Consider the following 21,905-nt stretch of genomic DNA (forward strand, 5'->3'; position numbering starts at 1 on the left):
TATCAATATCACAGAATAAGAAAAGGAGTCCACTGTGGAGTGAATCATGCCATGCAAATCCATGGGAGAAATGAAAACGAGATGGCTTCTTCACAAGACTGAATCCTGAATTTCCAAACTAATTCTGAGCCTCACTGTCCAGACTTTCCAAATGTCTTCCTCACCCCCGTGACCCTAGCCCATGGGTTTCATTTCTGGAACCCAGGAAAACATCACCATCAGAGTTGCAAAGATGCTACCCTAAGCCAGTCAACTGATCACAGAGTAAGCTTTCATTCTAGACCACAATTTTTTTCAGTTGTCCACAATAAGGGGAGAGTATCTGCAGATTGCAAATGACAGATCGGGCCACACCCTGAGGATCCACAAAGTCTGGTGGAAGCACAGATCTGGGCAATTCTGCATTTGTTGTCTCAAACTGGCCTGGTTTAAGCTGGGAGTAAGCACCTGGAAAATCAAGGTATCCAATTTCCCTTTGATAATAAAGATCCATCAAAGACCAACCATTTGAGTTTAGGGACAAAGGGAATCAACTTCAGAAAGGCCTTAATAAGAAAATCTCTGATAAGTCTAAAGTTTTCTTCACACTACCTTAGGCCAAACTGCAGATACTATGTTATTTCTTTAATGTCCCAAAAGAAAGTGTGAGTGTACAAAGGGTGGGCACAATAGGGCAGGAAAGTTAATGAGTAGAACCCTGGGAAACTAGGAGAGTAGCCAGAGGAAGAGAATAAGAAAAAGGTCTGTGTAAAAGGAAGTGAAAGGGCATATGGGAAAGTGGGGAGGTGAGAACTGATTGGAATGTCTGAAAGATGCAATATCATGTGTTGCTGGAGGAAGAGTTAGAAAAAGAATAAATTTAAGTTCATCTGGTGTCTAAGTGTCTGTGTCCAGAACTATGCTAAATGTTATGGGAGATATAGGGAAGAAGGTTTATTTATATGTAGGTCCTCAGCAGGCAGTGTCAGCACTGGATTCATGGATGGATGAGAGAGAGCGAGAGCGAGAGCGAGAGCGAGAGCGAGAGCGAGAGCGAGAGCGAGAGAGAGAGAGAGAGAGAGGAATATGAATGAATGAGATGGTCGCTGCCCTCAAGAATTCGACAGGCTATATGGGACCAGGAGCATCCACACATATAGCTTTCCTCCTAGTCAAACCGTGGTTTCTTCAAGATATAAAGTGTTTTCCTGAATATGGGATAAGAAGCTATCCACTGATAGAGGGTGATTGAAAGAGAGACGTCTGGAAATTAGGGGAGCAGGGGGGCCAGAATGGCACAGGAAGATCCTGGTTCCCTTCCGTAGGTGCCCCCAGGTGCTCTGCAAAGAGGGGACTGGGTGTCAGCTCTGGGGAGCCCACTGCTTGGGCTTCTACTGACCTGGTCTCCGCCTCACGGGCCTCTTGCGGCCGCTGCAGAAGCGCACTTTGCTGAATACCCCGAGGACGTGCCTTTCGCACAGGGAGCGCCCGTCTTTGCTGGGGCTGGAGCGGCGCTTGGAGGCCGACACCCGGTCGCTGTTGGACTCCCTCGCCTGTCGCTTCTGCCGGATCAAGGAGCTGGCTATCGCCGCAGCCATAGCTGCTCAGCGTGGGCCCCAGGCCCCGGGCTCCACTGCGCCCTCGGGATCGCGCTCCACCGGGGCGAGGGCAGGACCTCGGCGGCCTGGAGGGACAGGGCAGGCGCGGGGAGGCAGTGCTAATATTTGAGGAGGCTGCAGTACCGAAAACCCGACGCCCACAAGGTTAGTCAGAGTCTGGGCAGTGGCGACAAAATGTGTGAGAATCCAGATGTAAACTTCCCCAACCGCTGGCAGCGGGGGCGGGGCGGTCCCAGGCCTTCCAGTTAACTAGACTCTTGCACCCCAAACTTGCACCCCAAGGCGATCCGCGTCCGATGGGCCGTGGGGAGTTTGGTCACACTGCGTTCAGAGTACCAAATGGAAGGGGAAGAAGGATGTCCAAAACAACAAGCCGTGCCCCCGTTGGAGAGGCGCAAGCGTTGTAAGGTGTCCAAAGTATATCTACACATACATACATATAAAACCCGTTTACAAAGCAGAGTCTGGACCGAGGCGGGTAGCGTGCCCCCGGTAGAAAATACTAAAAAGTGAATAAAACGTTCCTTTAGAAAACAAGCCACCAACCGCCAGAGAGAAGGAGAGGAAGGCAGCAATTTAACTCCCTGCGGCCCGCAGTTCTGGAGATTAGGAGGTCCGTCCGGGCTGGGTGAGGTCTACGGAATGCATCGCGCCCGGCTGCGGTTCTCCAGGGGCCGGCCGCCGGAGTTCTGGAATTCCGAGAGGCGCGAAGTGGGAGCCGTGAGCCGGAGTCGGGTAGGGGCGCGGGGCGGGGGCAGCTGTTTCCAGCTGCGGCGCGCGCGACTCCCAGCCAGCAGCGCTGCGAAGAGAGCGGGAGGCGAGGGAGGGGGAGGGAAGGAGGGACGGGGATAGAGGGAGGGACGGAGGGAGGGAGATCCTCGAGGGCCAGGCACCCCTCGGGGAGAAACCCGCGAGAGGCGAGCGCCGGGATGCGCGGGGTCCCAAGAGCGGGCGCTCTTTCTCTTTCTGCTCGCTTTCTGGCACAAGACGGGCACAGTTGGTGATTATTTAGGGAATCCTAAATCTGGAATGACTCAGTAGTTTAAAGAAGCCCCCTCAAAAGGCAGCGATGCCGAAGGTGTCCTCTCCAGCTCGGCGCCCACACGCCTTAACTGGAGCTCCCCGCCATGGTCCGCCCGGGGCCGCCGCACCGAGCCGGTCTCCGCACAGGCTCAGAGGGAGCGAGGGAAGAGGGAAGGAGGGGGCGCCCTGGCGGGCTCGGGATCAGGTCATCGCCGCGGTGCCCGGGCCCCCCAGGCTCGCGCGGCCCGGCCGTCCGCAGCTCGTAGACAGCAGATCAGATGGGGATTACCCGCCGGACGCGAGGCCGATCACTCGCTCCCGCGCAGCCCATCCCGGCCGAGGAAGGAAGTGACCGGCGCGCTGCGAACCCCCGCGCGTCGGCTCGGGCGGGGCGGGGGCTGGCTGCGGGCGACGTCGGCTCGAAGCGGCTGCGGCTCCCGGCCGGAGCTGCCCACCATGGTCTGGCGCCGGGAGCACAGGCGGGGCCCCTAGGCCGTCCGGGGCGACGGCGGGAGGCGGTCGAGCGCGCCCCCGGGGCCGGACGCAGACTCTGGGGCCGGGGCCAGGGAGCAGGTGCGGGCTGCCGCCAACTCGCCCAACTTGCTGCGCGGGTGGCCGCTCAGAGCCGCGGGCTAGCGGGGCGCCCCCAGCCGCCGCGCCGCCGCCTCCCCAGGCCCCAGAGGGGGCGCTCAGGGCGGAGTCCCATTCATGGGCTGAGGCTTGGGGCGCGCCGAGCCTCACTGACTCCCGGGCGCCGCCGCTGCCGCCGCCCAGCCGGTTCGCTCTGCTGGAGCGCTAGCTCCGCAGGAAAACTCCAGGCGGGGACACGGCCGCGGAGACGGAGGGTGGGACGAAGAACTGGCTGCTGCCGGAGTACCTCCTGCACTGCTCGCCCACCCGCCCGAGGGCTCGCGAACGCCCCGGTGGGGCCGGGCCGGGGGCCGGGCTCCCGGAGCGCGGGGAAGCGCGGCGCGCGCGGGTCCTCCTCCCCTCCCAGGCGCCCTCTGCTCCCAGACTCTTTTCTCCTTCCTCCCTCCCGTCACCCCTCTCCCCCTTCTCTGTCTTCTGTCTCTCCCCTTTTCTCCTCTCTACGCAATCCTACGTGATTGAGGTTTGGATGAGAAATTCTCAGAGGCAGAGTGAAGGAACTGCAGCTCCGGTCTGTTCTGTCCCATCCCTCCCCCAAGAGAAAACACAACCACCGGCCCGTTAAAGGACCCTGAGTACACAAACAAGGGGTTAGGGGAGGAGGAACTGAGAGAAAGCAGTACACCCTCTCTTCCATAAGCTGGAACACGTAGAATTCTCTGTTTAGGAGGGAGGGCAGTGGACACCAGACAAAGTAACAATGGCCTTTTGGGCCCTCGTGTTGGGCCCCACCTTCAGCTCATTTTGGAATAAAGTGCTTCTACAGCCTTGAAACCCAGTTTTCTTGGTTCTATCCAGAAAGCTGCAAAGCAGGTTCCATCCTTTAAAAATGAGGTTGGATCAAGTGAGCAGCAAGCACAGAGAGGAGAATACAGGAGGGGTGAGAGGGCAACTGTGGACAAGGGCAGTCAAAAACCAGCTTTGGAGAGCAGTCAGGTCTCCAGGATGCTTGTGAGGACAGATAGATGTTACGGAAAACTCAGCAGAGACGGTCTTGTTACCCAAGATGAAATAACAGCATGAAAGATTTGGGAAACGTGAGGGAGTAATCACCTTCCACTCTTGCTAAGGTCTGGAGGTGGCTATTAGTTTTACTTACAATTTCTCTTCAACTCATCTTCAAATATCCCTAATCCTTCCCCTTCAGTCTGCCCACTAAGCACCAAGGGGAGTGCCAGAAGATTTCCAACAGAAACAAGTGCATCTTCAAAACATCCTAACAGAGGACAAGGAACAGGCAGGCCCTGGAAGCTACTGAAAATGTTCCAGAGGACAGGTCCCAAGAACTCTCTAGATGTGGGTGCAAACCTAGCAGAAATTCACATAGGCAATGAGAAGCATTGAGGCCTGTAAGGCTATTTAGGACTGAGCACTGTGTCAAACAACCCTGCTGTGTCTGGGAGTCTGGATATTCCATGCTGCTGCTGGGAATAACACAGGCAGAGGAGTTTATGGGGAAGACAGCTAGGAAGAGGATCAAATAGACAAGGCCCCCTGAGAGGCGGGAATCCCAGCTGTCAACACAGAACACAATCCCCTGTGGCAGTTCAATATGAATAAGGACAGTGAACTTGGGATTCTAACAATACAAAACAAGACAGAACACACACACACACACACACACACACACACACACACACACACACCTATTCTCCAAAAGTGAACTCAATACATTTTTCAAAACTGGATAGGATAAGTGGAATTCTTAAAATCATTGGTAACACCATCAATTAAGGAAATGTTCACAATTCACAGATAAAATCATTTTCCTTCCTTGGCCACCAGAAGATTTGTCTCATTCTGGAAGAAGGCAGGCACGGATAGTACTGGCTGTTTGGGGGCTCCTTGCTTTCTGCAGCTCAGCACCCAAAAAGGAAAAGGTCAGCTTAGGTGAGGACTATAGGGAGATGGGAAAGAGAGGGGTGTGTAGTGAGGCCCTGAGGAAATCATAGCTAAACTTGGAGTTTCTTATCCTCAAAATGGGAATAATCATTCCCATCTACCTCACAGAACTGAATATGTGTGCGCAAGCATTTTGAAAACTGGAAAATGCCAAATGAGTGAAAGAGATGATGACTGTTTATTTTTTTTAAGAAAATGCATGATATCCTTTTGAGATGCTTTTTTCAAATGCAGATCCCTGATGGTTTCTCAGAACATGAAGCAGAAGTCTCTGAGTAGAGGCCAGGAATTGAGTTTTTAACAAATTTTTCATGTGCCAAAGTTTGAGAGTTTTATTCACATACACACACACACACACACACACACACACACACACACACACACACAGTATAGGTAATACTAGAAGAAGAAATCAACTCCAGACTCTCCAAATCTAGGGGTGCCTGGGTGGCTCAGTTGGTTGAGTGTTGGACTTCAGCTCAGGTCATGATCTCATGGCTTGTGGGTTCAAGCCCCATGTGAGGCTCTGTGCTGACAGCTCAGAGCCTGGAGCCTGCTTCAGATTCTGTGTCTCCCCCTCTCTCTCTCTCTATCCCTCCCCTGCTCTTGCTCTCTGTCTCTCAAAAATAAATAAATATTAAAAATTAAAAAAAACCTCTCCAAATCTAGTACTTTCTCTAGGATTGCAGTCCTGTGCTACCCTCCCCCACCCAAAAGCCAGGGATGAGGATGTGTGTTCTCTAATCATTGAGTAGTGTTGGATTTTTTTTTCTGTAAGTTTATGAGAAATTAAGATGCTTTGATGCAGAAGGTAAACAATGTAGTAGTACAGGATAGAAGAGGGTGATTGGCAAGAGATGAAAAAGCAGACAACACTTGTTTGAAGTTCTCTTCTTTGTCCTGACATGCCAGCATCAAGTCAGGCATTTAAGGAACAAAATAAAAACAACACATGTGAGCTCTCTGAGAGTGACACTATTCCTGTCTTAGATCTCTATTAAAAGAATATGGTGTTTTCGAGTCCATCAAACAACAAAGACTCTACTTTTCTTCTTGCAGTTCTGCAGCTGTTGTCAAAGTGCTTTTTTAGCTGCTTAGCCCTATAAGTCATCCCGAACATTGTTTACTTTATTTACTCCATTTCCCCAATGAGAGGAAGACATAAGTATGGGGACCTTTGAGAAGATATCTAGGACCAAGGTATACAGCGGTTTAGCCCAGAAGCAATACTTAAGTTAGTTTTTTGATATCTAGAAATTCATAACTTTCCTAGCTGGGCCACGAAATGTCAGAAATCTTCCTCCATGGAAGGAAGTATTTGGGTGGCAGGAATGAGATTTAATCAGTCTACTGATGATTTAGGCAAAACAATCAGATTTTTTAGAGGGCACTATCTCAGAGATATCAATACCTTGATATTATGCTATCTTTCTTTGAACAACTGGAGAATTTCCCTTTACAATTCTGATGACATCATAGGTGGAAGAAGTTTTAATTACTTTGGAGAAAGTTGCCAATATAAATGGAAAGAATAATTATAGAGTTGTATTTATACTTCTGATCTCCACTCAAGCAAATAGAACATGGACAGTCTTAATCATCTCCATGTTTTAAAAGGAAAAAAAACACAGAACATTAAGAAAGCTTTCTCTTATTCACAGGCCAAGCCTTCAAATTCCCATATCAAACTGTTAGGACTATCGCAGTCATTCACTTGAAAACTTGTCTGAGCACAGAGTATCATCAAGGCTCTGTTTCAGTTACCAAGGGGAACCCTGTACCCCTCTACATTCTCCCTGTCCTCAACAAGCTTACAATATATGTGATCATGATCATATTTGACTCTTAATCACCTATTAGCTGGATACTACTAGCCAAGTTATTCAATCTCTCTCAACCACATCTGCAAAACAGGTCAGTGACCATGACACTAGCAGTATCTATCTAAGTGGGCCGCCACAAGGCTCAAGGATGTGATAATAATGTAAAGTATTAGAATGAGCATGCTGTCATTAAAATATCCATTTAAATCAAGTCCCTGCCCTAAAACCCAGACTTCCCAAAACAGAAAAACATACCTTGTGATTCATACACATCATCATTCACTCCTGGACATAATGTATTTAACAAAGGCTGGATCTACTTGAAACGAATGATTAACCTTGACATTGTAATGGCAAACAAAATTTTCATTAGTGGAATATTGTCAATGTCCTTGTCTATTAGGAACACAAAGGAATGTAACTCTGCTCATACATCATTCTGCTCTGAGATCAGGCCCCTGACTCAAAGCTTGGTGAATATGAGCTCACTGGGCTCTGACACAGCAAGCTTGATGGGCAGAAGAATTTCTCCCTGAATTTTATCCCATGAGGTAGCTGTACTTCCATTTCCTTTTGCTTTTCTCTGTCAGATGTTGGTAAAGATAGGTTGCAATATAAACAATTATTTTCTAAGAACGTGCGAATTCCTGTACACATCAAATTTATTTGTGGTTCTTTATTCAACAGTTCAATCGAATTTCTACACGTTATATGTTTGTCTGGTTTTGGTTATTTCTCAAAATATGAAAGACAATCGATTTAACTGTTCTCTATGATATAGAGTAAGAGTGGTATCCTTATTGCCCAAGTAGAGAAACTGTCAGTGTTTTGAAGAATGTCTGTTTTGATAAGAAATATAAGATACAACTAATATGAACGAATGCTAAGCACCCTGCACAGTTCTAAGTGCACTGCAAATATTGACACATTGGATCCTTATAACAACTCTATGAGGTAGGTTCTGTCTTTATCCTCATTTTATAAATGAAGAATCTGGGGCATAAAGAGGTTCGGTTGCTTAATCAAGGTCACCCAGTTAAGATCTGGTAAAGTTCAAATGCAACCCATGAAATTTATTTCCAGAACTTCCCTTTTATCCTCTGTGTTGTACTGGATGTCAATAAAAACATGACACCATGCATAATTATAATCATGTAATAAAATTAACAAAACAAGAATGTGAATATCCTTTGCATTTTGATAGTCTTTTACTGTTTAGAAATCATCTTCCTATGTATTATCTCAGTGAGACTCCCAATAACTTTCAGCAAAGAGTTAAGGTGATAATAATAACCCAGTTTTACAGACAAACTAAGACTCAAATAAATGATGAAATTCCCCCAAGTTCACGCAACAGATGAGTGAAGATCTAGGAGTTTAATCTAGGCCTTCTGATCTCAGTGTCTCTCATGTCCTAACTAAGATCACAGAAAAAAAATGGGAATGTTAAATGTCCTTTCATCCATCAATCTCTAGTACTCACTAGCAGGGTTTCACATCTCATAAATGACCTTCAAGAGATCATTCAATATTGCAAGGGAAAGGACTCAAGTGTCCCAAATCTTCTCTTTCCACAGCTTGTATTTCTCTCTGGCCTGGGGAGCTAAGGCGGCGGGGGGGGGGGGGGTGCGGTGATGTTCCCTCCCTTGGCCATGAAAGGATACCCTTCAGTCTGAGAGTGTGACCTCCTCCTTTGTTCAGTAATTCAAGTTGAGCTTCGTAAGAAACTCCAGGAAAACTATATAAAAATAGGAATTGGAGAAATTTATAAAAGGATAAATTTACTTTCCTTCCATTCTTATTCCTAAAAAGTATTCATTAGTTTGGCTTGAAACTCATGGTTGGCACTTGGTTATTTTCCTTCCTAGCTGGATTGAGGATGTTAGAAAGCCTGCTTCCATTGACTCATCATTGTTTTAGCCCCTTCTTAATTTCCACTGTCACTGATCCAGTGATACCTCTTCCTTCTAGAAAGAAATGTAGCTAGAAGATCCCATTAGAATATAAAACCCATAAGGAGAGGGAGATTGTTTTGCTTACTTTCCTATCTCCACTGCTTAAAAGAGTATTTAGTATATGGCAGATGCTCAATAAATTCTGGGATAAATTCATCAATGAAGTAATTAATCATCCATCTATCCATCTTAAGTAAAAAATAAAACATTTATTCTTATCTCAAGAAACAAACTCAGCTAACTCAGGGGTAGCTTCCACATTTCCAAGTTGATCATTTTTCTTTATCAATACCCTTTATAGTTATCTGCCTAAATTCAGTCCATCTATTAAAATCTGATAGCCTAAGAGGGAACATGGTACCTAGATTCCTGTGCTGAGCAACTCCCATCCCCCATAATTAGGTCTATAGTTTTCGTTCTGTTCTCCTTCTCTCATTTTGTCTCATTTGGTCTCATTTTGTCTCATTTTGTCTCTCTCTCTCTCTCTCCCTTTCTCTCTGTCTCTTTCACACGCACACACACACACAAACACACACACACACTCACTCACTCACAGAAAAGAAGGAATATAACAAGAAAGAAAAAAGAGACCATAGACATCAGGTAAAATAAGTAGTCAACTTTTAAACTCTCAGAATATGATCAAAATTATCTTAAAATAGCTTGATAATCTTAATATCCATGCTGTCAGCCAGCCATCTTTACTGAGCGGCTGTCTTCATGGACCATCCTAGTTGCTCTCATTTCTAATTTTAGATCCAAAAATTTCAAGGAATGGATCTTGTTGAAGTAGCAGTCACATATAGCACTCAGCACATGACTGACACTCAAACTGTATTATGAAAATTGTAACAAATTCATATTTTTGTCCACTGTATGCACTTAGCCCTGGGTGCTCTGAAATAATGATTAGTGAAACATCCCACTGCTCCTGTGCTCATGGGTGTTTGATATTGAGTACGATTTTATTGGAAATAACTGAAATATACACAGTGGTTAGGGAAAACTGTCAGGGGATCAAATGAGAGTTTGGACAAGGTGACCAGTAAGGTCATTTCCTGTCCTAAGTTTTTAGAATTCTCTAAAAATAAAATGTAAAGTAGAAAGAGTATGTAATTTAGAGTAAAGAATTTGTCCTTGCATGAAGTTACTTAGCCTGCCTAAACCTAAGTTTATTTGCCTATAATATGACTACTAAGTAGGACCTAGATTAGTTAAAATATGTTGAAAAAATAGCACTAAGTTTTAAAACTAAGAAAAATATGAATGAGCAAATGAATAAATGAGTGACTAAATGGATGAGTCAATGAGTAGATGGAAGGATGGATGAAAATACAGCATCTTTCATCAAAATTTTCTAAATTCACATTTTAGGATAAGAAAAATTGCTCAAAAAATTAAAAAAATATTTAGCAAGCTTCCTTTCAGAATACTGGGAAGGCAAACAAGAAAATGTTCAAGAATTCCAGAGTAGTAAATGAAAGAATTTAGTAAAATTCTTAGTCATTCACTTAAAAATATTTTTCACATAAAACTATCCCCTGTGCCTAATTTTTCACACTGCTCCAGCATATGCAACATAAAATCAAGGGGCCACTGGTATACATGACTGTGTGTCCATGAAATGTAAGCCAGTATAGATAGATGATAGATAGATAGATAGATAGATAGATAGATAGATAGATAGATAGATGTAAATATTCATTTCAGTATTAAGCTACATAGAAAAGGATAAGATTATTGTCTAAGGATTTTTTAAACAGTATTTAAAACAAGAAGGAGCAATATTTTTGTAATGTTTTGGACAGGATACTGGTATTCAAATTCTAGTGTTAGATAGAAGAGATCTCATGAGGTCATTAGCAGTCATTACCTATTCTAGATAATTTATAAATATTGCAATCAGCTAGAAACCATAAGAAAAGAGACTTCTTTAAAAGTAAGCTAGAATGCTGTCTCTGGTTAATTGAATATGCTAAGAATGCAATAAAGGAAAACAGATTCCTTCCTTTCTCATTTTGACAGTTCTTTCTCTCATCTCTAAAAAGAGACAAGACAAGGAAATAGCCATAACTGGCCTTTAAAAGACAAGTAACTGGATGCATTTATCATTTGCTGAGGACAAAAGTCAGGGACTGAATGTTGACTTCATGCTAAAATAACTGGACTTCATTATTCAAAAATATTCCAAGTATATTCTATATAGATTAGAAACGGAATTTGGGGTGCACCTGGGTAGCTCAGTTGGTTAAGCGCCCGACTCTTGATCTTCGTTCAGGTCATGATCTTGGCTCAGGTCACAATCTCACAGGCTCATGCTGTCTAGCCCTGCACCAGGCTCTGTGCTCAGTGCAGAGCCTGCTTGGGATTCTCTCTCTCCCTCTCTCTCTGCCCCTCACTGCATTTGTGCATGCTTGCACACCTGCTCTTTCTCCTTTCCTCTCTCTGAAAATAAATAAACATTTTTTTTAAAAAAATAGAAATAGAATTTGGGAGAGGGAATCATGATTTACATTTTCTGTTCTTGTAAGGAGCTAGTACTTTGACTAGAGGAGATACTCTGAATTGCGTGCTGATTTAATTTTAACTTGAAAATAATAAATGTTCAGGATAAATAAAAGTAGTCTCAAATTTTACCTTAGAGAAAACCTGAGGGATACTTTTATTAATAGTGATATTGTCTTGGGGCACCTGGGTGGCGCAGTCGGTTAAGCATCCGACTTCAGCCAGGTCACGATCTCAAGGTCCGTGAGTTCGAGCCCCGCGTCGGGCTCTGGGCTGATGGCTCAGAGCCTGGAGCCTGTTTCCGATTCTGTGTCTCCCTCTCTCTCTGCCCCTCCCCCGTTCATGCTCTGTCCCTCTCTGTCCCAAAAATAAATAAACGTTGAAAAAAAAATTTTTAAAAAAATAGTGATATTGTCTTGAGTCTCTGATAGCATCATTTAAGTAGTAACTATAATAATAATAATAATAATAATAATAATAAAAAGAAACAAATGTCTGATAACTATAGTAGAAAACGCATGGTCTTATTCTGGAAATATATTTCCCTTATACCCTTTGTATATATAGCACAGACATTGAACTACTGTTTTCTGATGATGTTATCTTGATAAAATCCTCGGGGAAACCCACACCATTCTCCTGAGGGGAAGGGTTACTCTCCAAAGTTAGTAGAAAGTCATAGTTTCAGGTATCATATTAAAAAACAACAAACAAAGAAGCAAACAAAACCCTGAGCCTAAGAAGTTGCATTTAAACCTCCAGGAAGAAGGTATGCCTTTTTCTCCTGACCCTGGATTTTGAGAAATCCATCCAGGCTTAAGGTTGTTCTGACTCTCAAAAGAAGAGATGTCCTACCAAATAGAATCAGGCCATACGGGAATACAATCTCACAGGGGCTCCTAAATACTGGTCTGGAGCTGTGGGCTCCAGACAGTGAATCATATCAAGTTATCTGGATGTTAGTTGCAAATTACTCTTCATGTTGTGATTTCCTCTATTATACACTGGCCTTTGATAAAGTTTTTTCATTTAGTCAAGCAATGATTAGGTTTTCCTTACAGAGTCCTTATTAATTTCAGGCAAATCTTATGCCTTTTAGTTTGAACCTTCCAAAAATATCAACTGAAAACTATGTTCAAGGTATAGATTAAAAATATTTGAAGGAAAGGAAGAACAGTATAGGAAAGAGAAGGGAAACTAAAATTTATCAGGCATCTGTAATGCACCAGGCACAGTGCTGGGCTCAATACAGGTTACATTACTTAATCCTCATGGTAATCCTGTAAGGTCAACATTATTATCCACATGTATGATGAGAACACTAAAGGTCAAAAAGGTTAAATAATTGTCTGAAGTATGGGTCCAGTCAAGAATCTAAATTGAGTTTAGCCGACTCCAAATCCAAGGCTCCCTTCATGACTGTTTTTAGATGAAGAATCCACACTATGAATTAATAAGGAAACCATTTATATTCTTGAAGTGTTAAAAAAGTTAAGATAACCCATGAAATAAGGCCACTCAGAATCTAAGTCAGAGGCATCCAGACTATTTGTTTCCTGATGTTCATGGCCTCATTTGAAGCACTAGTTTAATAACGAGAGCCAGGGAAAGAAAAGATGAGGAAAATGATGTCTATCTTCAAGCATCTAAAAGAGTTCTTGGAAAAAAAGAAAGAGGTATCCTGTGCATCCAGAGGCAAACTTGGATTCAGTTAAGCAGTTGTATATAAAAAAGTGCAGACCAGCCCTGAAACAGATGGCTTCACAAAATGGGGACGTGAGCTTCCCATCATCAGAGGCATTCAAGTCAAGAGCAATACCACAGGAGGAGGGCTCAAGAGCTGAGATGCACTTTCTATAAAATGGTTACAGTTGGTATTGCTGGGGTAGAGAATGAACCAAAACCACCACAGGCTGCATCCAAGGCAAAACTTGGCAAATCTTTCTTTTAAGAAAGTGAAAAGGTAAGGATGAATGAATGGTAACACTGATTGCTAGTGAAAAAAAAAATGATGGTAGAATGGAGAAAGGAGCAATGTAAGATTCAAGGAAACAGGGAAAGAATATCAAGATAGCCATATGAAGAAAGCATAGGGCTAACATTTCTTTTATATGATGTTAATAGGACATAGCCGATTAAGGGGGGTGCTTCTTAATGAACACTTGAGAGGTTAAATGATCATGTTCCAATGAGGTATAGTGTTCTACAGTGAGGAAAAGAAAACATGAGCCTATTAAAATGCAGGTGAGGAAAGCTTCCCAGGAAAGGTTAGTGTCAAAGCCCCTACAGTGTTAGTCAAAATGATAGTGGATGGTCACCGGTCCTTCTGGATTCCTGTGTAGGAAAGATCCCATTTGAGTCAAGAGACTTTAAAGGAACCAAAAGCTAATAATTTAAAGGGTAACAGAGAGCCAAAGGGAAATGATTAGGAGGCAAAGAATAGTATTAGGAACTCTAGTAAGGTTCCCTGCACAGAAGGTCTTTTGTGGGTAAACTGTTAGGCTCATAATGAAGAATATGGAAAGCAAATAGTTACACTGGCCTCCCGTTGCCATTGCCTGCTACAAGATCTACCATTTCTACTATCAGTAATCATAGAAAAATCTGAAGATTCAATTTATGGTGGAAAGAAAGACATATTTAAATCTATGTACACATTCACAGCTTTTAATATAGTATCTTTGATTTCATTTTTTAGAAAGAAAAAGGAGAATCACAACTCTGGAAAACTCAAAACTAATTTGAGAAAACTTAGTATAAACTGAGAAAAATTCTTACAAAATGATTTCTCAATTCAATGTTCCAAAACACAAGACGGAAGATGGAGAGATGGGAGATGGTGGATCGACAGTTGTCATATATGTGATGTTAGGGATTTTGAAAGGCAGCCATATTGTTGCCTGATTTGTCAATTTTTAACTTACTGCACACACAGTATTATCTTCAAAATTTGGGAGTAAGCATGAGTCCTGCTAGGTGACATTTTTGAGAAGAGAGTTATGTGACCACAGAAAGGTCGTTTAACCTCTGTATATCAGTGTACTCATCTTAAGATGAGAAATTTTAAAAAGAACAGCAGATGATCATCATGTTTTGAATCTTCTAATGGAAGATTACTTTTGGAAGGGACCTGAAACCAGGAGTGACATTTAATTTTAGGGATTCTAAGCAACAAGAAAAATAGTATATAATCTAAAGTACCAGGTATTTTCAATGTGGCCACTTACTTGAAAAGAAAAGTATACTAGTACCTGTAGCAAAGACTGTCATGATAATAAATGACCCCAATCCAATGATACTCTCTGAAGCTGCCAAATTCTCCCAATTTGGGTTCAAACTTGGTCCCTCTGTCTCTGAGTGGGTGGAAGTAGAGGAATAATGAGAAATGATGAAGTGTTCTGTTACTTGTGAGGATGGCACAAAACAAAATAAAGCTATTTTCATCACAGTTGGACTTCATAGGTTGTTTTTTTTTTCTTCCTAGTATGCCATGTCTATATAGATCCAGAAATTTTAGATGGCTTTTAATAAGCACATTTGTAATCATTCAGAAAAAAAAAAAAAGAAAGAGAATTCTACAGTGATGAGAGTCAACAGAAGCAGTATGTTCTAATAGGCTTATTCCTAGTCTGACCTGAAATCTCATTCTCATGCTGTTTACTCAATATGGAACCTTGAACAAATTATTCCTCCTCTCTATGTACCTATTTTCCCATTCTTAGAATGAGATTAACAAGCTGATTATTGAGTTCCCTTCTCTCTCTAAAATTCTGTGGCTCTAATTATAATGCTCACCACATCATATTAGTCATAAGAAGCAAACTGGGATATTCCCTTTATCTTCCTAAGTGACTTCAGGGTGGTTAACTAAAATAAAAAGAGTGATTGGCTATCCTTCATCCCTCAACCATGCTCAGTCTCCAGAAGAACTAAATCTGACCAGTTATCTTTTACCACAAAGCACCTCTCTATAACTCTGGATAAAGGCAATGATAATGAAAGCAAATACTTTTTGAGTGCTAAGTCTAAGCATTTTATATGGATCAATTACTTAATTTCATAACAACCCCACGATATGGGTATTACTATTATCAACAAGGAAGCAGAGGAACAAAAAAGTTAAGCAACTCAGCTAAGGTTATACCACCAGTAAAGAGAATGGCCAGGATTTGAACACAGAAAGTCTGGATCCAGCCTCTTACTAACAGATCGGTCCCCTCCCAGATATGTGGTGCTGGTGGTGGTGAGGGAGAAGGAAGGGGTGACTTACTGGTGATGGTGCTGGTTGTGGCAGTTCTTCTTTATTGTCCCATAGAAAAAGGAAAGAGGTACTTGGCAGGGCAGGCAAGCGTGATATGAAAAATGCACTCAAGTAGGAAAGGTTGGAAGCAGGCCCATGCTTTCTTCTTCTAAATAGCTAAAGATATGTATGAACTGAGTGATCTGCTTGAGAAAAAGTCATATCCCGTCTTACGATTTAAGTGTTTTTCAAGCATTCAATCCTCACAATTATCCTGTGGGATAAGCATGATAGATATGATTATTATTCTAGATTACAGAAAACATTGAAAGAGGAGTAAATTCAAGTAGTCAAGGTGATAGCTATTAATGAAAAAAGCAGGGCTTACTTAAATCTGTTGCCTTCCAAAGGGATGTCCTCTCCACTTGACCACGTTGGTTCTATTCACCCTTTCTAGCTCTCACGTGGAGCTCTCATCCATAGAGCAAAGCTTTCTCTCTCTATCCTTCCGTTATTGCTCAGTCCAAAAATTCACCACAGAGGATGCTGGCAGGTCTGAGCTTGCTCAGAATGCCTTACCATGATTTGTGGTATGGCTGCCTTTGTGGGCAGAGCACTAACCATCCAATGTCACACTGCTGTCCTGCAATCAGAAAGTAATCCTCAATACTGACATCCCCCCTCAGTTTATACTCCTAGCTGAGCCCTATAATAGCACAGCATCTCACTTCTACTGCCTTGAAAATTGTGAGCAAGACTGACTCTGCTTTCGGAGCAGAATCAGGCCTAAATGTGTGTCTTGCTAATTTTCTTCTTTGTTGGAGAGCCCCCTGTTGCATAATCTGTGTAATTAAAGTGTGCATGGCTTCGCTAACCAATTCTTCTAGAGCCAGTAAAATAGTGTAAGACTTAAAAGAATTCTACTGGCAGTATCCATAAAATACCGACCTCTGATTTTCTTTTCAGAGTATTCAGTCTTAGGGAGCCACTATATAAGTATGTATCTAAAAAAGCAACTTAATGCAGTTATCAAGTCACTAAATTCTGGGGGTTTGCATTTTAATGCGTAACTGCTGTTAGCTTACTGAGAGAGCCCGGGCAAACAGCTTAACCTTTTGTCCCTTAAGACCATTTGGAACATGAAAATAGTAGACTTTCATTACAAAGATTTATATACAATCACTGAACATAAGAACTGGAATGGAAGGGACCCTAAGAATCATCCAGACCAATGACCTCATTTGAAAGATTATGAAATTGAAGACTGAGAAAGACGTAGCATAGCTTAGGTCACATAGCTACTGAAGGTTTAGCCTGAAATCCAGTTCAGGCTTCCCGATTCTAAGATCAATGGTCTCCCCAGTAGAAGATTTAATTTTTCACCTGAAGAACAGATTTTAGGTTTCTTTTAAAAAAGACAAGCAAATAAAAAGAGATATGTATATCATACTTCCCACTCAATCCTCACAACTACTCAGTAAGTTATTTATTATTATTACCATATGCCTGATTTACATAGGCATATGCAGAGATTGGGCTGCTGAGGGTGTGGGCCACGGTTATATACACAATTAATGATGGCATTTGCGCTCCACTTGTGATCTTACTTTGAAATTATTTATTTCCTTCTTTGGAACTTTCCGGACCCTCCCCCCATTTAAACTTACCTGTTGGGTAAGATCAAAAGATTTATAAAATCTTCAATAAGGAGTGCTAACAGTTTCCCCCAGTAGCCCCCAATTAGCATATAAGGTAGGAATTTTCTTCTCTGTGGTCTCACCACCCACTTCCTCTCATCCTCTTCATCCAAGTTCTACTTTTCAAACAAAACAGGATTCCTTAGCACCATAGGAATTCTCTTACTGGTTTACTGCATAGGATATAAGACTTATGGTACTCTTCGGAATCCTACAAGTATCATCAAAATGCAGAATTCTTTGTGATGTTAATGAGAATTTTCTTCCCCAGGTAGTACTGCTTGCAAAACACCTGGTGCAGCACATGCCAAGAACACATGTGAGCTGAAAGGCAGGACACTAACCTTGCCTCAGGATCTCCTCTGCCAGGTAATTTCATGGTAGGCACTGCCTTTAATATATGTATTGGATGCTGTAGCATCTGATAGTCACATAAGTAACGTCCTTAATTAGTTCACCCCTTGTGCTTCTTTGGAGTCAAAGATTAGATTAAATGCAAAATTTGCAAATCATTGTTGGAGCGTTCATTAGCCTGCAAGTCTTCTTTAAAAACGATAGCTTAGGGTCGCCTGGGTGGCGCAGTCGGTTAAGCGTCCGACTTCAGCCAGGTCACGATCTCGCGGTCCGTGAGTTCGAGCCCCGCGTCAGGCTCTGGGCTGATGGCTCAGAGCCTGGAGCCTGTTTCCGATTCTGTGTCTCCCTCTCTCTCTGCCCCTCCCCCGTTCATGCTCTGTCTCTCTCTGTCCCAAAAATAAATAAATGTTGGGAAAAAAAAAACGATAGCTTAGGGGAAATCAGTGAAGACATGAATTTGCCTATGTCTTAGACATACGTAATTTGACTCACATGTCAGGAGAGCCTGTAAATGGCTGTCTTTGTTCTCTATAACAGGTCACTTCCAGTGTATGTGCCTGTGTGTGTGTGTGTGTGTGTGTATTTATATATTTGTGTGTCTATTTTGTGTATAAATTTATGTATATGTAACTTTTTTGAAATGTTTATTTACTTATTTATGAAAGAGAGAAAGAACACAAGCAGGGGATGGGCAGAGAGAGAGGGAGACACAGAATCCGAAGCAGGCTCCAGGTTCTGAGTTGTCAGCACAGAGCTGATGCGGGGCTCGAACCCACGAACCATGAGATCATGACCTGACCCAAAGTTGGACGCTCACCGACTGAGCCACCCGGGAGACTCCTGTATGTGTAACTTAAAAAAAAAATTTTAATATTTATTTATTTTTGAGAGAGAGAGAGACAGAGCATGAGCGTGAGTGGGGGAGGTGCAGAGAGAAAGGGAGACACAAAATCCAAAGCAGGCTCCAGGCTCTGAGCTGTCAGCACAGAGTGCCTGACACGGGGCTCAAACCCACAAACCGTGAGATCATGACCTGAGCCAAAGTCAGACCCTTAACCCACTGAGCCACCCAGGTGCCCCAAATCAAAATCATTTAAAACAAAACATTTTTTAATGTTCATTTACTTATGAGAGTGAGAGAGACAGAAAGAGAGACAGAGAGAGAACGAGTAGGGGAGGGGCAGAGAGAGAGGAAGACAGAATCCGAAGCAGGCTCCAGGCTCTGAGCTGTCAGCAGAGCCAGACACAGGGCTCAAACCACAAACCTTGAGATCATGACCTGACCCAAAGTTGGACACTCAACCAACTAAGCCACCTGGCGGCTCCTGTATATGTAACTTTCAATGCTAAGGTGAGGAGAGCACTAGGGAAGGGCTGAAATGTGAACTGTTGCCAATGTGAAGATTTGGTAGGAGTACCAAAGTATGTATTTTTGTTTCTTTCTACATCTATCTGCACCTCTATTTTTTTCTACCACACATTTTATCTATCCCTCCGTCCCTCAGTCACTGGGCATTTAACCACAAGCCAAACTGCTCAGCACGTGGGAGACACAGAGAAAATAAAACTTTGTTTATTCCCTCAGAGAACTTACTGTCTAGTGGATGAATCGGGCATCCTATGTGCTGACAGAATGAAACACGTACCAATGAGAGGCAAACTCTGTGCTGAGATGAACCCCACTCTTCCCAACTGGAAGAGGCCTTCAAGGTTTTGTCAGGAAGAATAATGGGAGAAATTCCCACTCAAGGATAAGTGGGATGTGGCCTCCCAGAAAGGGGGCCAAAAAAGGCCTTCCAAACAGAGAGAAGAGGAAAGCATGAAGGTGTCTAACTTCACAACTACGTTAGGCTGTAAAGTCCGCTAGCCCAGGGACCCAGTGTATCTTGTGCACTATTAGAGCTCATGTGCCAAACTCATGATTAACAAAACTTAACTGATCAAGGGCACCTGGGTGGCTCAGCAGTTAAGTGTCTGACTTCCGCTCAGGTCATGATCTCACAGTCTGTGAGTTCGAGCCCCACGTGGGGCTCTGTGCTGACAGCTCACAGCCTGGAGCCTGTTTTGGATTCTGTGTCCCTTTCTCTCTCCGTTCCACCCCTGCTTGTGCTCTGTCTCTCTTCTGTCTTTCAAAAATGAATAGACATTAAAAAAAAAAAAAAAACTAAACTGCCAAACAGAACAATAACTTAATGAACAGCACTTGAAGCGTGTTGGTTGGTAGTTCATTGGGTTCAAAGATTCAGATATGTGGAGACATATTGTAGAAATCAGTTTCTAAAGAAAGTTCAGCGACACATTGCTGGAGAACAGAATATATTACTATGGAATTTGTGCCTCATCTTCAAAGCAGCAGAAAGCTGTGAAAAGTCTTTAAAAATGACTGCAATACAGTTTAACTAATAAAGTTCTATACTATTGCATCTTTTAACAAAAGCAATTGGGAAAAATGTGGTACAAGAGAATTAGTGGTGATCAGATTCAATTCATTACATTAAAATTAAATCACATTAAACTAAAATTCAATATGTAGAAATTATATGAGGATGGAAGTGTCTTACTACTTTCTTACATGGATATAAATTAGCATAAAAAGCACATGAGACAGGGCTTTGGAGCCAGAGGGTGTCATTAAGGTACAAACGTGCAGTGTGTTTGGAACTTAAAAAAAAAAGCACATGACACAAAGCTCTAAGAGACTAAGTTTGAACGTGTTACACATACTCTCACCAAATGTTGTTGAAAAGTCTTGGTGGCCACATAAGTGTAAAAGCAGGTAAAAACATCGCAGGCTTTTCCAAAGTCACATATGAAAAAGACACAGGATTTAATATGGCTTCTATCATTAACCTGCCCTAAGACCCTGGGCTTTTCTTCCCCTTTCTGGGCCCCAGTCCTCTCGTCTATAAAAGAAACACATCTTTCTATAAACGTCTCGTCTATAAAAGAAAGTGGTAGACTGGTACCCTCCATAGTCTGTTTGGAAAATACCTTCTTCTGAGGAAAAAGCAATAGATTCTCTTCTTTGTTCATCTAAAAGTGAACAGGGGCGCCTGGGTGGCACAGTCGGTTGAGCGTCCGACTACAGCCAGGTCACGATCTCACAGTCCATGAGTTCGAGCCCCGCGTCAGGCTCTGGGCTGATGGCTCAGAGCCTGGAGCCTGTTTCCGATTCTGTGTCTCCCTCTCTCTCTGCCCCTCCCCCGTTCATGCTCTGTCTCTCTCTGTCCCAAAAATAAATAAACATTGAAAAAAAAAATAAAAAAAAAATAAAAGTGAACAAATAAAAACATAAAATAAAAGATAAGTCAGGAAGCTACAGAGGTGCTATGATCTGAAAGTTTGTGTCCCCGCCAAAATTGGTATGTTGAAACCTAATGCCCAATGTGGTGGTGTTTGGGGGTGGGGACTTTGGGTGCTGATTCTAAAAGACACACCAGAGGGCTTCCTAATTCCTTCCTTCTGCCACGTGAGGTTATAGTTAGAAGGCACCACTATGAATCAGACACCAGGCGCTCACCAGACATCGAATGTGCTGGCACCTTGAATTTGGACTTAGCCTCCAGAACTGTAAGAAGTAAATTTTTATTCTTTATAAGCTACCCAGTTATGAGCTATGGTATTCGTGTTATAGCATCGCAAATGGACTAAGACAACTGAAAATATATTAGACTTCAAATTTAGAGATCTTTGTAGCTACTCAAATGGATATTCCATTTTACCCCCAAGATGATCCCATTTCATAGGATGGAATACATAGTAATATTCCTTGTTAGCATCCTAAATTATTTAAGAATTGTGGAAGGTAAAAAGTGTAATACAAAGGAAAGATGGTAACACCCCAGTAATTATATTAAGAGCTGGAAAGACAGTATACACATTTACTTTTATCTTTAGCTTTATTTGAAAGAGAAACACTTACATAAGAAGTATTAGGATTCAAAAGAAGCAAATGTCTCAGGAATAAGAGAGAGTTTGACTTATAATCAGAATCCTGATTTTAAATTTAAATTCCTTAAATAGTTATAGGACCTTAGGTTAATTACTTTTAGTCTGGTAGTCACCTTAGAAATGGGAATAAAAAAACTAATATTATTTTGAATAATAAGTGAGAAAATACATTAATTACTTGGCATGGTTCATGCCATTTATTATGTTAA

General features: G+C 42.6%; 1 protein-coding gene across 4 annotated transcripts in view; it reads right to left on the reverse strand.

The window, feature by feature from the left end:
• Positions 1-21,905, reverse strand: part of FGF12 (fibroblast growth factor 12) — a 580,425-nt gene that overhangs the window by 260,557 nt on the left and 297,963 nt on the right. The window contains exon 1 of one of the 4 annotated variants that reach the window (XM_047875352.1): positions 1,379-1,979. The exons of the other annotated variants lie outside the window; for them this stretch is intronic. Coding sequence (XP_047731308.1) covers positions 1,379-1,577 — 199 coding nt within the window. The 5' untranslated portion in view covers positions 1,578-1,979. Of the gene's footprint in view, positions 1-1,378; positions 1,980-21,905 lie in introns of those variants that run through there. 4 annotated transcript variants of the gene reach the window in all.

This window comes from Prionailurus viverrinus, chromosome C2 (assembly GCF_022837055.1).
Source record: "Prionailurus viverrinus isolate Anna chromosome C2, UM_Priviv_1.0, whole genome shotgun sequence".
Lineage (NCBI taxonomy): Eukaryota > Metazoa > Chordata > Mammalia > Carnivora > Felidae > Prionailurus > Prionailurus viverrinus.